General features: G+C 38.7%; 2 protein-coding genes across 6 annotated transcripts; one reads left to right on the top strand and one right to left on the bottom strand.

Annotated features, from left to right (window-relative positions):
- The first annotated feature begins 1076 nt into the window (after positions 1–1076).
- ikzf5 (IKAROS family zinc finger 5) lies at positions 1077–6636 on the top strand. 4 transcript variants are annotated; one of them, XM_008429284.3, is made up of 4 exons: positions 1077–1542; positions 1723–1883; positions 2828–3001; positions 3102–6636. In XM_008429284.3, the coding sequence occupies exons 2-4, from the start codon at positions 1751–1753 to the stop codon at positions 4067–4069; spliced, it is 1275 nt and encodes a 424-aa protein (XP_008427506.1). In that variant the 5' UTR covers positions 1077–1542; positions 1723–1750; the 3' UTR covers positions 4070–6636. The 4 variants fall into 4 exon arrangements, with proteins under 4 accessions (XP_008427506.1, XP_008427507.1, XP_008427509.1 ...); XM_008429285.3 differs by having other exon boundaries at positions 1720–1883; XM_008429287.3 differs by having other exon boundaries at positions 1086–1182.
- Positions 6637–7461: 825 nt separating this feature from the next.
- Positions 7462–14795, bottom strand: cuzd1.1 (CUB and zona pellucida-like domains 1, tandem duplicate 1). 2 transcript variants are annotated; one of them, XM_081616479.1, is made up of 24 exons: positions 14666–14795; positions 14266–14364; positions 14136–14165; positions 13407–13505; positions 13263–13307; positions 12889–12987; positions 12752–12793; positions 12370–12468; positions 12233–12268; positions 11525–11623; positions 11381–11425; positions 11007–11105; positions 10871–10912; positions 10488–10586; positions 10351–10386; positions 9967–10065; positions 9798–9833; positions 9336–9480; positions 9006–9211; positions 8701–8876; positions 8338–8568; positions 8092–8252; positions 7744–7988; positions 7462–7631 (listed from the first exon to the last, which is right to left on the bottom strand). In XM_081616479.1, the coding sequence occupies exons 2-24, from the start codon at positions 14327–14329 to the stop codon at positions 7585–7587; spliced, it is 2280 nt and encodes a 759-aa protein (XP_081472605.1). In that variant the 5' UTR covers positions 14330–14364; positions 14666–14795; the 3' UTR covers positions 7462–7584. The 2 variants fall into 2 exon arrangements, with proteins under 2 accessions (XP_081472605.1, XP_081472606.1); XM_081616480.1 differs by having other exon boundaries at positions 9336–9477.
- Between the last annotated feature and the right edge of the window lie 462 nt (positions 14796–15257).

Raw genomic sequence — 15257 nt, 5'->3', positions numbered from 1 at the left:
GTTTAACCGTTCACTGTTTTCAAATCAGTTATGTTTTCTGTGTCCATTTCCCTAAAATGTCTTATAAATATAGTCAATGAAAGTGTAAATCTTCCTCAATAAAAATTTGATCAGCCCATGAATGTTTTAAGAACAAACATCAAGCACAGAGTCTCCTTCAACAAAAATGGACTCAAAAATTGACTTAAAATCACATACAAGTAAGTGTGCTCTTTTTACTCTACGGGAGGAAGTTATGACTAACTAAGAAAGACATGTTCACTTCATCTTTTTATCTTTGTAAGATAAATTACAAAGCATTTGTATCTTATCTTATTTTAATACTGGGAACAAATTACACACTTATGAACTCGGATTACCTAATTAGGTGACTTTTGCTGTAATTTGGTTGCGCTGGACTTTATTTTGAGAGTCTCAGACTAAGGGTCATGAGTGCATGCATGCCATACATTTTACGTGTAAAAACATCTGTGCTTACCCACCAGAGAAAGTTATTAATTGTTACGTGATAAAATGTGAAAATATATATAATAAATAAAAATAGAAATAATGATAAATAAGATGAATAATAAAAGTTCAACTTTATTTGAAAAGATTTTTTCTCTATATATGAAATTTTCTACCATTTGTGAGATAACTTGCATTGATTTCAGAAAAACATGAAAGTGGCCTGTGAAAAAAACTACGTAGAGTAGATTGAATTTGTAGATTCTTAAAAATTTGAAATTAAAAATATTTATTTTAATTTTAACAATAATTTTGAACTATTAATGAAGTGTTAAAGACTAAGACTTTAAAGTTCCCGACCAAATAAATGAGAATGTCTTGATTTCATATGGCAATTAAGTTTAAACAATTCTGACCAAATTAAAAATGTTTTTATAGTATTAATACAGTAATTTTAAAGATCTTTTTCATTTCTTGCTTTTTAATGCTGTCCTGGTTGACCTTTTTACTGCTTGCAAGAAAAGCATAAGAGACAAAAACAGTTGCTGACAAAATAAAAATAAATAAAATCAAAAATTACCGCTACATTCCCGGTGGGAACCTTTGTTTAGGTGTTGCAGTTTTAGGGGACGGTTTTTAACGACGCAACATGGACTTTAACTGGTTAATTGTTTTGATTTAGCCCGCTAGCTTCCCTGGGAAATACTTGCTGTTGTTCTCATAATTGTGAGCGATGTAAGTGATTTTAGCGTACTGGAACATTCTCCCTAATGTAAACTATTGTGTCTTCGTCTGATTTTCGGTGGAGTCTTTTTTAAAAAATATGTTTTTCACTAACGGAGCTAACGTTAGCTGGCCGGCTAACACGGTTTTGGTAACAAACATGACGATGATGGTGATGCTAACGATGATGAGGAGGAGCTGCGTGTAGAAAACACCGACCAGACATTGGATCGCGCCGATTTCCTGCTTGTCAATCATTGTTCTCCAGGGTTTTTCTGTCTTTGTGTCTGGCTAGCCAGTAAACGGGACTTAACACCAGTTTTTTATTATTATTTTTTTAAAGAAATCATCCGGCTGTTTTTATCTTTGGAGGTTGGTATGCTCTACAGTTCAACTAAATGACATTAAATACACTGACAAATGTGGAGATTACAAAACATAGCGTTTTACATGTACCTGCCCAGATGTTTTTGTCTTTTAAAAAAAAAAATCGCTTCAATGTTTCCGTTGTCCTCACTGATAAGTGTCCAAATATGTGATGTTGTTAAGCAGTGAGTTGAACCTCCGTCACTTTCTTCCGATGGGGGAGGAAAAGCCGGACACGCTGGACTTTGTGAAGGATTTCCAGGAGTATCTCAGCCAGCAGACTCAACATGTCAACATGATATCAGGCTCTGTGAGCGGGGTCAAGGAGGTGGACGAGCTGCCAGCAGGTGACGTGTTTCTCATGTGTTTTCTGTTCTATATCGTTGCTTTATGAATGTCCCCAGCAAGCAGCAGGAATATGCTTGGTAGTCTCAGTATTAACGTGTCTAAATGTGATTAATGTGTTAATCGCCGTTTTACGGTGGCTCAGAAGGTTCAACAAAATGCCAAAGCAACATAGCAACAGCAAAAAGCCACAAAGGAATTTATGCTAAAACAGAAGATGTGAAAAACATGCTAGCATAACTTCACCGTTGTGGCTTTTACGTTTTGTAAAACCCTCTAGGCCACCATACAATTTAGTCAACATAGTGAAGCAACAAATAACTGTATTTTATACATATTACTCCCAAGACATACTGAGTATTATTTTTATTTTATTTATTTATTTATTTATTTCAAACATGACAGCATGTCTTGGTTCTGTTTATGTGGTTATTTAATTTCCCTTTGGGATTAATAAAATAGTTTTGAATTTGATTTTAGAATGCATTTTTGTGTGTAGGTACAGTGCCTCAGATCAAGTATTTGTATCCTTTTAACATGTTCAAATCTCGCCATGTTACAGCCAGAAACTTCAATGCATTTTACAGTGCTTTAATGCTAAGCACCCTCACACAGTATTGTGAAGGGCAATTCAGTTCAATTAATTTCAGAGATACTTTTTAAATCCCACAGGGAAATTAAATATCACGGTGATGTTAAGGAGTTTTTTTCTTTTTAAATTAAATAAAATTTGAGTGTCTGCTTATATTCAGCCCCCTTTACTTTGAAACCACTAAACAAAATACAGTGCAATCGATTGCCTTTAGGATTTGCAGGTTTTAATCAACTGGTAAACCCATGTTTTAAATATAAAAAAAAAGCTGCAACGGTATCCACGAACACATAACAAACAAAAAGATTAGTATGTTGCTTCATATGGTTTTTGTGCAACACATTTTGGTCACAGAATGCAGCCAGAATGGCCTGGAACATCCTTCGGTGGACATATCCCTGGAGGACAGCTCAGGGATCCTGGTTGATGGTTTCGAGAGGACCTACGATGGCAAACTCAAGTGCCGCTACTGCAACTATGCCACGAGAGGAACAGCCCGACTCATTGAACACATCCGCATTCACACAGGTATGTTTTTTAGAGATCATTCCACAAATCACAGTGACTTATGTGACATGAAAATATTTGCAAACAAATGTTGGTCAAAATTTTTTTTCTTGATAAACAGGAGAGAAGCCTCACCGCTGCCACCTGTGCCCATTTGCCTCCGCCTACGAGCGCCACCTGGAAGCTCACATGCGCTCTCACACGGGCGAGAAGCCTTACAAATGTGAGCTCTGCTCGTTCCGCTGCAGCGACCGCAGCAACCTGTCGCACCATCGCCGCAGACGGCACAAACTCCTGCCAATGAAAGGTGCTCGCTCCCTTTCCCATAAGAAGATGCTGAGTGTCCTGCAGAAGAAGGCCAGCTCTCTGGCCTACGGTCGACGTCTCCTCATCAACTTCAGCCCCCCGTCGATGGTGGTGCACAAAGCTGACGGGGCCAACGACTTCTCCCACGAGCTGCCCCACTTGCGCCAAGAAACCTTCGACAACCAGAGCCGGGCGGCTGAGGACGGGCTCTCCTCTGACCCAAACCACCATCTCCACCATGAGATGGTGATGGATAACCCTCTGAACCAGCTGTCCACCCTGGCAGGCCAGCTGGCCAGCCTTCCCTCAGAAGCCCAGGCTCAGACCCAGCCTCCCATGTCTCCTGGAGCAGAGTCCGTAGTGGACGAAAAGCCCTTTCTCATTCAGCAGCCGCACCCCGCCACCGCCCCTGTTGCCGTCACGGCCAGCATGACTCGTGCCGCTTCCTCTTCCCCGATCACCCCGGAGCCCCGCGCCCCTCCGCACAGTAACTGCAGTCCCACGGGGGGACCGTGCAGCGAGCACAGCGGGCGCACCAGCACCCCGAGCATATCCAACAGCCAGCCCAGCACCCCGGCCCCGGGCCAGTCCGCCCCCGTTCAGGACCCCCACGTGCTGCATCACTGCCAACACTGTGACATCTACTTCCCCGACAACATCCTCTACACCATCCACATGGGGTGCCACGGCTACGAGAACCCATTCCAGTGCAACATCTGCGGCCACAAGTGCAAGAGCAAGTACGACTTTGCCTGCCACTTCGCCCGGGGGCAGCACAAGTGATCGCAGAACGGGGGGGAAAAAAACTCTTGAGAACTCTTTTAGCACACCGCTTGTTTTTACTTACTAGGAGTTTTATTTATCGGTATTTCACTTGGCCTGTATGTAGCATAGGCTTTTAAAGTTATACTTGCACAGGGCAACGTTGGCATTCAGAACGTTATTTTTTAGATATAGCTAAAGGTGCCCCGTTCTAGTGTGTTACAAAGGAATAATCAGTGTTTTTGACATCTCAAGAATTTATTTGCAGGTGGTGGTGGTAGAAGTCACATTTATTCTGGATCCTTTTCCCTATGTGGTTTATTTATTTGGAATGCACTGGATTTGACTCAAACTTGCATATGTGGATGCGTTTTAGCAAATAGCAATCTCCTAAATATTCAATCAGTTTTCTATGTTGAATTTTAAACGTACAAAGTTTTAATAGATTTGTGAACAGAAAATTACATCAAGTTGAAAGTCACCTGTGCAACATGAGTTTTCCAGGTCGTATTTTTTAATTTGCACTCGACACCTTTTCCTTTGGGGAAAAACTCAGTGCCCATCAGAGGTTTACATGCACTCAGCTTCGTATGAATGTCTTTGATTTTGGGTGTTTAATGATTCATTTGAACTCTTCTCCAAAACGGATTCATTATAAAACACAAAACTTTAGTGAACCTCAGAAAGACAAATTGGGTGCACACTGTTACATTTACGGTGGCCAAATTATATATACAGTCTCATAGATAAACACACTCCAAATAATATGTATTTGCATTGCTCATAACTACGTTTTTTTTGTAGCTATCGGCAAACTTTCGGTTCTGGCTGAAAGTCTTGCTACTGTTTGTGTCAGGATTGGTTGGTTGTTTTTGAATTTTTTGGTTTTCTGGTTTAAATGCTGCTTTAAAAGGTTGTCCACAGATTCAGAGTCGAGGTCTCGCTTTTGGACATCTATCCAGAAGGAACATGTTTTATAGATTCTGGAACCATTTTTTTTAATAGAATATTTAAGATCGTCATAATGTTGGAAAAAAAAAAACTGTTTTGTCAAAATTGTAAGCGTCTGAGCTCAGTCTGCATCACTAATGGCTCCTATCTCCACCAGTTTAAAATTTGCTTAAAGATAAATGAACTTTTGTACTTTAGAAAGAAAACTGTCAATTTTTCAGCCAGGACTGGGCCTAAAGAAAGCACGGCCATGACTGCAAAAAGTGCATCAACTTGCTGCAGCATATGCATCTAATTTTGACATTATGTGGATTAGAAAACACTACAGTATACAAAAACTTTTTTTTTTTTTTTCTAAATTACTGTCGTTTTGTAATCATTCCACCTTGGGGGGAAAAGAAAACTGTTCAGCTAAACCATTAACTGCCTTAAAAACAATTTGAGGTGTCTGCCTGTGTTTAGTGCTCGTAAACATCTGACTTGGCACTGAGCAAATCAGGCGATCCGGTTTTTATATTTTTACATCTTTGACAACACCACAAAAATGAAGTCTCAACACACCCAAAGTTACTTCTACTTACTCCTCAGATATTTACAGTTGGCCTTATTGAAGCCGTGTTGAAATTATTTCTGTGCTCGGTGCATTACTACGATTTCTTTGCAGTGCCTGACATTGTCATGTTTTTTTGTTTTTTTTGTGTGTCAAAAGTTTGAGACGACTGCCATTTTAAAAATACTATTTCCTGTTTGTGTTACAGCAGCTAGACCCAGAACCTTATGGATAACAGGAGAGTCGGTTGTTGCGGTTCGATTGTGGTTGCCGTGATTGTATTTCTCAACATTTTTCTGGCCAAAATTTCTTCTCCATGAATGCTGCTAACTAACCTAAGAGTTCATGCCAGCTCTGTCTGGCACAAGAAAAGTGGCATCAAGCAGTGAAACCTGGCCAAAGCTTGTATAAGACGGCGTTTGGTCAGGAAGTGTTTTAAGGTTCCTCCATCATGATAGCGTGGTTAACTTGTTTCTTTTAATTCGTTTTGTCCGAATTACATTTTTTTATTTTTTATTTTTTACAGCATCATGTCACCGTCTGACTTTTTTGACATTGTATGAAGTCATTTTGTAACAAGTGTCTCCGTATTTAAATACAAAATCAAACTTGTGTCTCATATGAACACTGTTTCAGGATTGCCACGTAGCACGATCTAGCCTTTGGTAGTTCTCGATGAAATCTTTCATTAAATATAAGTATCCCAGTGCTTTTTACTTTGAATATTTATTGAGTATTATATTCTGAATGGTTGGATAGATGTTCCATGTTAAAAAAAAAAACAAAAACAAAAAGCTTAACTGTGTTGGCTGTAAGACTTCAGCAAGGTTGTCCTTTGTCTCGGGTACTGTTGTCTGTTGCTTACCAACACACGTAGAGGGTGGAGTTGCTGTTTTTAGAAGCACCACCTTGTTATTGTTCTTAAATTCAATGGAGACATTCAGTAAAAGGCTGCCTTATGTTCTCTGTCTGTCGTAGATTCATGAATGTTAAACTTCTGACCATCACCGTCTCCCTGAGCTGAGATGGCAGAAGAGTTTCTTGTGATATGGATTACTAATTTATAAGTAAAGTGTTTTCTAACCGACTTGAACTTTGCCTCGTTTTTTTTTTTTTGGTTGGCAGGGGTTTTCAATTTTTTATTTTTTTTGTCTTTTTCCAGAATGGGGGCTGAAAGTGTGCTTTGACAAATGAGGGATGTTTACTGTAAGGGTGTTGGAGGTGAGGGTCTGACCGGTTGTCAAATCTTGGGTTCTGGAGGAACGGTGCATCAGATCCACTTTATTCATATTGCACTTTTCAAGATTAAAATCACAAAGCCCAATACAAATTTAAGCAAAAACTGAATTTAAAAAACTTAGTTTTTATCTGGCCTTTAAAGGAAGCCACTGATTCTGCTGATCTAACAGTCAGAGGCAGGAAGTTGGTGAATATAGAGTCTGTGTGTCGTGGTGTTCTGCTTGTATGTTAAGACGTAGGAGAAGAATAAAATGACTGAAGTATTTATGTCATGATGAAAAAGAACCAAAGCTAAAAAGGGAAGATCTATACATTTCTGCTGTCAGCTATGGGCTTGAGAAAAGGATCATGGCCCGATAATTAAGATTTTGCGCATCAAAACAAGTCAACGAAGGTTTCAGCACCTCATCAAGATTCCTCCTGAGTGTTTTTTTTTTTTTTTTTTTAAGCTTTAGTTTGGGAACTTTCCACTAAGAGGAGACCTTGTAGCAGGCCTAAAGCATCTTAGATTTGGCCAGAATGAGCAGGAAGGGGAATATCTGGGTTCCTGTTGTAGCTTTTACCGCAGCAAATCAAACTTGGATAAAGGAAAGATGATGGATGTCACTTCTTTTTTTTCCCACTGGAAGAAAATTCACTTCAGTTGAGAGTTTGACTCAATGAGACGCACAGCTTGTCTTTCAATAATGCATTTAATCAGATAATGAGGGAGAAAGGAAAGAAAGATTAAGTGGAATCTAGCATTTCATTTTTAAGGGATACAGATTTGATTGGATGAGGTTTCCGTAGAAACAACTTAAGCCTCGTTCTGCTCTTCGGGCTCTTTCTTCTCTTCCTCAGATTCTGCCAACAGAAAAATGCTCAACCTTAATTTTTCTGATGAAGTCACAACATCTCTTTGGGCTTCTGTTCGTATTCAAGGCACTGTATGGAATAAATTGAGATACATTCTTACTTTTGAGCTGAATGGGACCCATGACCAGAGTTTGGCTCTCGTGTTTGGGCTCCAGCTCCCTGGCCCTGCGTCTGCTGCATCCGCGGCGGCAGCGGGAGTTGCTCTCCGAGGCGGGGCAGATCAGGACCTTGCACTGGAGGTACACAGAGTCTGTGCCTCGCAGGAACGCGAAGGCCTTGAATGTAAAACGGGCTCTGTATGAGCTGCCAGAAGATATGGGGCGGTACGTGCTGTCAACAGAACACCTGGAAGTAAAAACAGAAAAAAAAAATCTCTTTTTAGCAAAAAAAGAAAAAGGAGGAAAGGAGAAAAATGGCAGCTCTGGTGAGCTGCATTTTCTCGTTTTACCCATTTCGCACTAAATAATAAGGTCTGGTTTCGAAATCAAAGGGCGTTGGGGCGGCCACGCAGGTGTCCAGGAAGAGGACAAGGTTACTGTCATGCCTACTCATGTCCACTTGAACATACAAGTCCTGGTTGAGGGCAACCTCATACGGGACATCAGTCACCTGAACGGAAGAAAGCGAAATATCAGCATCGTACCATTTCCAACATAAACTTTCCACGGCCCCGATCTCCAAGATCAAACAATACCTTATAGCTGAAGCTGCTGGACGTGTAGAAAGCCATGCTGGTGTTGTATCGCCCCGAACCAGCGATGCTGCTGTTACCCGCGTTACTCACAACAAACATGATCTGGGAGACAGAATCCGGCTCCATGGTGCAGTTGACGTTCATCTTCAGGTAAGACTGACGCACGATCTCTCCTTGCGACGAGGGAAATCCACGGATGTTGTTGGTGAACACAATTCTGCCGCTGTTGAGCTGATTGTCGAGGAAGGTTTTGAGACATGAGAATCTGCATGCGGTTCTCGAGAGTTGGCGAACGTTAAAGAATAATGCTGGAAAATGTTTAAATAGTATTCATATTTTTCGAGAATGCGCCGAGTTGCTCACGTGTTTGACGGTTCCACAAGAGGTGAGGGGGAAACTGAAGACCACCTCGGAGCTGGAAATCTGTGGCTTGCAGGACGGATCGTCCAGGTACAAACTGTGGGCGTCGTAGCCCAGAGAGTTCAGGTAGGCTCGGTTGATAACGATGTTCATGTTGTCTGAGGAGCAGTCAACACGACCTGAAGGAGAATTATGTTCAATATTCAATAAACAAATAGATAATTGTGCCCTACAACTTGACCAGTTCAGCAATTGCCTCACGTAAGAATTTACAACCGAAAGATAAAGACATGAAAACCCAGGCGTACCTGAGCTGGGTTTCAGAGAGCTCATGAACTCAGCTCTGAATCCTCGGCCGACCACAGACATGTCCGAATGGAAGATCACTGTCATGTAGTTGGAGGTGGAGTAGAAATTGCTCAGACTGTTGTTGCACACTTTCCCCAAATATGGTGAATTAGTGTACGGTCCATCGTAGACTGAAATGTAGTCACAGGTGCAACAGTTCTCCAATCTGTTTGTGGAAGCGGCAGGAAAATGTAAACATTTTTTGAAAAAGATTTGTAGAAATTTCAAAACAAATCCGGACAGTATTTTCCATTCTCGTAACGTGACTGGATTTGACTGTTTCTACTCACTGCAGGTAAGAAAATGCCAAGAAGATCCTTTGGTCGTATGCAGCTCTGAGCTGCCACACGCAGTAGGAGTTGTCGTTGTAGTAGTCGGGGTGGTTGGGGCTTGAAATGGTACCAGAACCAAACAGGGAGCCTCCGCATGGCCCTGCTACAGGAGGATAAGATCTCATTGAAGTTTTTTATAAATGTATTATGATAATTTTACAATTGCTGTGACACAACATTATTTAAATAAACTGTAATTTATATATATATATATATATATATATATATATATTATATATATATATATATATATATATATATATATATATATATATATATATATATATATATATATATATATATATATATATATATATATATATTGGTTTTTTTTATCTAAAGATTCCCTCCACAAACAAGTTCTATTATTATGTTCAACGTGTCTCTTTAAAATAGATCTACAGAAAACAAATGTTTTACCTGAGGTGGGAACTTCAGTGGTCCATTCACAGTAAGCTGCATGAATCAGAAAATAAATTGTTGTTTTTTTCTCTCATATATTTCACAACAGTCTAATTGTAATCAATTACTAATTGTAATGTCAAAATATGGATGCAGATCCAGGTGATGTTGGCAAATTTGAGCTTACAGTAGTAGTCATGGCAGCAGTTTCCATTCCACTGACATGAGTATTGGCAGGAACAGCTTCCCAGGTAGCTGCCACAGTTGTTTTCACATGACTGTTGAGCTGCCATACACAGGAGGGTAAAAATATTTTAATAATCAATGGAAAAGTAGACTGTTATCCTCAACTTTGCCTTTATCTTTGGGAAGCAATGGGAGAAAATACATCCACATTTGCAGTTATTATCTGACAAATAGTGAAAAAGTTCAAGGGGTATAAATACTTTTTAAAAGAACAGTAGCGGTGTTTGTTTGCTTATCTTTGTCATATTCATTTATTGTAATCTTTACAATATTGAAACAAATGCATATATTTCTTCTATTAAAGCCTCTGATTATGTTGTCTTACGTGAGGTGGGTGCGATGGTGGAGATTCCACAGTATGCTGCAAGAAAAAGAAAAAAAATCCACAAACTTTTTGCAGCAGTGTTTATAACAAGCTTTTATGAGCACTATCAACTAACAACGTATTGAGGTTACACTCACAGTGGTAGTCATGGCAGCAGTTTCCATTCCACTCACAGGAACTGGAGCAGGAGCAGCTTCCCATGTGCCATCCACAGTTGTACCGACAAGAAGGTTGAGCTGTTGAACGGGTCAGAGAGAAAGTAAGCAAGTAATTCACAAATGTTGTATCTACAAGGCTCTTCCAACAGTCATCCACAACTTTGTCTTTTTCTATGCTATGCAAATGAAATAAAATACATCCAAGTTTGCTGTTCCAATGTGACAAATGTAAAAAAAAAAGTTAAAGGGGTATAAATACTTTTCAAAGTAACTATCCTTTGCTTGGTTTTGTGATGTCCATTCTTTGTCATCTTAAATAAATCTGTTAAATTTTGTTAAAGGCTCTGATGATATTGTCTTACATGTGGTAGGATAGATGGTGGTATAGAGGTATCCACAGTATGCTGCAAGAAACAGAAAAAATGCACAAGCTTTTTGCAGCAGTTTTTATACTTTTATAAGCACTATCATCTAATAACCGGTTGAGGTTACACTCACAGTGGTAGTCATGGCAGCAGTTTCCATTCCACTGACAGGAACTGGAGCAGGAGCAGCTTCCCATGTTGTATCCACAGTTGTACCGACAAGAAGGTTGAGCTGTTGAACAGGTCAGAGAGAAAGTAAGCAAGTAATTCACAAATGTTGCATCTGCAAGGCTCTTCCAACCTTCAGTGGATGCAGAATCCTACAAAAATATTCACATCTTCAACTTTTTACACAAATTATTCAAGGGGTATAAATACTGTTAAAAGGAATAGTAGATGTGTCTGCTTTGCTCATTTTTGCCATGTTCATTTACTGTAATCTTAAAAAAGAAATTAATCAAATGCTTGTATTTTCTTCTGTCAAAGGCTCTGATGATGATGTCTTACATGAGGTGAGCTCAGGATACGTGGTTGTGAAGGATCCACAGTATGCTGTAAGAGAAAGAAAAAATGCACAAACTTTTTGCAGCAGTGTTTATAACAAGCTTTTATGAGGACTATCAACTAACAACCTGTTGAGGTTACACTTACAGTAGTAGTCATGGCAGCAGTTTCCATTCCACTCACAGGAACTGGAGCAGGAGCAGCTTCCCATGTTGTATCCACAGTTGTATTGACAAGAAGGTTGAGCTGTTGAACAGGTCAGAGAGAAAGTAAGCAAGTAATTCACAAATGTTGTATCTGCAAGGCTCTTCCAACTTTCAGTGGATGCAGAATCCTACAAAATGTTCACATCTTTAACTTTTGCCACATTATTTTCATGTTAAACTCACAAAAATGTATTGGTTTAATTAGAATTTTGGGGAAAGATAAATATTAACTTTCAATTTGCTTAACATAAAGGAAAATTCATTTGTATTCCAACCTGTTTGGCAAACATCTTTTAGAAGTGCAGTCACATCTGCAGTTCTCTGTACTTGTAGAGGCTCGAATGTCTTGGTGAGTTTACAGTTTTGCAACTATTGTAACTATATTTAAAACCTTATTTGCATGTTGTCCAGGAAAGCGAAAGGAGGCATTTAATTTTTATTTTATTAGATACCCACAACTTTGTATTTTCTGTGCTATGCAGTGGAAAAAAATCAGTTTTGCGTTTGTAAGGTGACAAAATGTTAAGAAATGTAAAAGGGCTATAAATACTTTTCAAAGTAACTATCCTTTCCTTCTTTTTGTCTTGACAATCATTGCAAACTTAAAAAAAAAAAAGTTAAATTCCATTAAAGACTGATGTTGTCTTACGTGAGGTGGGTGCGATGGTGGAGATTCCACAGTATGCTGCAAGAAAAAGAAAAAAAATCCACAAACATTTTGCAGCAGTGTTTATAACAAGCTTTTATGAGCACTATCAACTAACAGCGTGTTGAGGTTACACTCACAGTGGTAGTCATGGCAGCAGTTTCCATTCCACTGACAGGAACTGGAGCAGGAGCAGCTTCCCATGTGCCATCCACAGTTGTACCGACAAGAAGGTTGAGCTGTTGAACAGGTCAGAGAGAAAGTAAGCAAGTAATTCACAAATGTTGTATCTGCAAGGCTCTTCCAACAGTCATCCACAACTTTGTCTTTTTCTATGCTATGCAAATGAAATAAAATACATCCACGTTTGCTGTTGCAATGTGACAAATGTAAAAAAAAAGTTAAAGGGGTATAAATACTTTTCAAAGTAACTATCCTTTGCTTGGTTTTGTCATGTCCATTCTTTGTCATCTTAAATAAATCTGTTAAATTTTGTTAAAGGCTCTGATGATGTTGTCTTACATGTGGTAGGATAGATGGTGGTATAGAGGTATCCACAGTATGCTGCAAGAAACAGAAAAAAATGCACAAGCTTTTTGCAGCAGTGTTTATACTTTTATGAGCACTATCATCTAATAACCAGTTGAGGTTACACTCACAGTGGTAGTCATGGCAGCAGTTTCCATTCCACTGACAGGAACTGGAGCAGGAGCAGCTTCCCATGTTGTATCCACAGTTGTACCGACAAGAAGGTTGAGCTGTTGAACAGGTCAGAGAGAAAGTAAGCAAGTAATTCACAAATGTTGCATCTGCAAGGCTCTTCCAACCTTCAGTGGATGCAGAATCCTACAAAAATATTCACATCTTCAACTTTTTACACAAATTATTCAAGGGGTATAAATACTGTTAAAAGGAATAGTAGATGTGTCTGCTTTGCTCATTTTTGCCATGTTCATTTACTGTAATATTAAAAAAGAAATTAATCAAATGCTTGTATTTTCTTCTGTCAAAGGCTCTGATGATGATGTCTTACATGAGGTGAGCTCAGGATACGTGGTTGTGAAGGATCCACAGTATGCTGTAAGAGAAAGAAAAAATGCACAAACTTTTTGCAGCAGTGTTTATAACAAGCTTTTATGAGGACTATCAACTAACAACCTGTTGAGGTTACACTTACAGTAGTAGTCATGGCAGCAGTTTCCATTCCACTCACAGGAACTGGAGCAGGAGCAGCTTCCCATGTTGTATCCACAGTTGTATTGACAAGAAGGTTGAGCTGTTGAACAGGTCAGAGAGAAAGTAAGCAAGTAATTCACAAATGTTGTATCTGCAAGGCTCTTCCAACCTTCATTGGATGCAGTATCCTACAAAATGTTCACATCTTTAACTTTTGCCACATTATTTTCATGTTAAACTCACAAAAATGTATTGGTTTAATTAGAATTTTGGGGAAAGATAAATATTAACTTTCAATTTGCTTAACATAAAGGAAAATTCATTTGTATTCCAACCTGTTTGGCAAACATCTTTTAGAAGTGCAGTCACATCTGCAGTTCTCTGTACTTGTAGAGGCTTGAATGTCTTGGTGAGTTTACAGTTTTGCAACTATTGTAACTATATTTAAAACCTTATTTGCATGTTGTCCAGGAAAGTGAAAGGATGCATTTAATTTTTATTTTGTGAAAATTAAACAATTATCCACAACTTTGTCTTTTTCTATGCTATGCAATCAAAAAAAATACATCCAAGTTTGCAGTTGTAGTGTGACAAAATGTAAAGAAAAGTTAAAGGGGTATAAATACTTTTCAAATGAAATATGCTTAGCTTGTTTTTGTCTTGACAATCATTGTAATCTTTTTTTTTTTAAAGTGTTAAATTCTATTAAAGACTCATGATGTTGTCTTACGTGTGGTGGTATCGAGGTATCCACAGTTTGCTGCAAGAAAAAGAAAAAAATGCACAAACTTTTTGCAGCAGGGTTTATAACAAGCTTTTATGAGCACTATCAACTAACAACCTGTTGAGGTTACACTTACAGTAGTAGTCATGGCAGCAGTTTCCATTCCACTGACAGGAACTGGAGCAGGAGCAGCTTCCCATGTTGTATCCACAGTTGTACCGACAAGAAGGTTGATCTGAAAGAGAAATGTTAAAACTAAGGTTTAGATAAACTCCTCACTAAGGCAGAAAAGACAAAACTGTCACTGCATATCATAAACATTGCATGAAAGAGATAACATCTATACAGAGATTGTTCTGACTTTACATAAAAGTCTTTTAGAATTAACACCAAGTCACAAATTAGGATCATGGTTTAATCTAGTACAAGGTCACCACACTGTGGGACGGCAGAATCTGGAATCAAACAGACATATTAAACAACTGCCCATGTTACTTTAATAAAACACCAGTAGAACTTTGAGTAACTTGTCAGACCTGTGGTGGTGAGTCCTGGATCAGTGGTGGTTTCCGGTTGTTCGGTTGTTGTTGAACAATAAGCTGAAACGAGATGTAAGGACGTCAGAAGTAAGGGTCACAGTTGTTCACTCCTGTTGTGCAGCATCTTTTTTTGATGTGTAGCCACAAAACTGTAATAACAGAGAGACGCAGAAACTGCTGTACGCTTATCTGTCGTCACACTAACAACAGAGAATCCTCTTAATGAACAAATCCTCTTAATGACAGCAATAAACATTTGTGCTGCATTCTGATGATTTTGAATTTAAAATGTGAATGCTACTTCAACCAATAAGTTTTTAAGAATCTTTTAATTACAACTAAATGCCTTGAATCATGTTAAAAATTGATCAAGCTTGTTGCTGCAGATGAAAATATGCAAGAAAAGAGATTAATACTGTAATAGTCATTAATAAATGTTTTTGATTGTATTTCAGCAAACACACTATGCTGTATCTAGAAGCTTTTACCCTGTTCTGACATATATCTATTATTGTAAGTATTAGTTTCTGAAGGTTCTGGTGAAATGTTTAATTTGGAAAAGTGTTTGCTCTACTTAAAATTTGTCATT

The sequence above is a fragment of the Poecilia reticulata genome, chromosome 15 (genome assembly GCF_904066995.2).
Source record: "Poecilia reticulata chromosome 15, P_reticulata-male-v2, whole genome shotgun sequence".
Lineage (NCBI taxonomy): Eukaryota > Metazoa > Chordata > Actinopteri > Cyprinodontiformes > Poeciliidae > Poecilia > Poecilia reticulata.
Note: the sequence above shows the minus strand (reverse complement) of the source record. Positions and strands in the feature narration are given on the sequence as shown.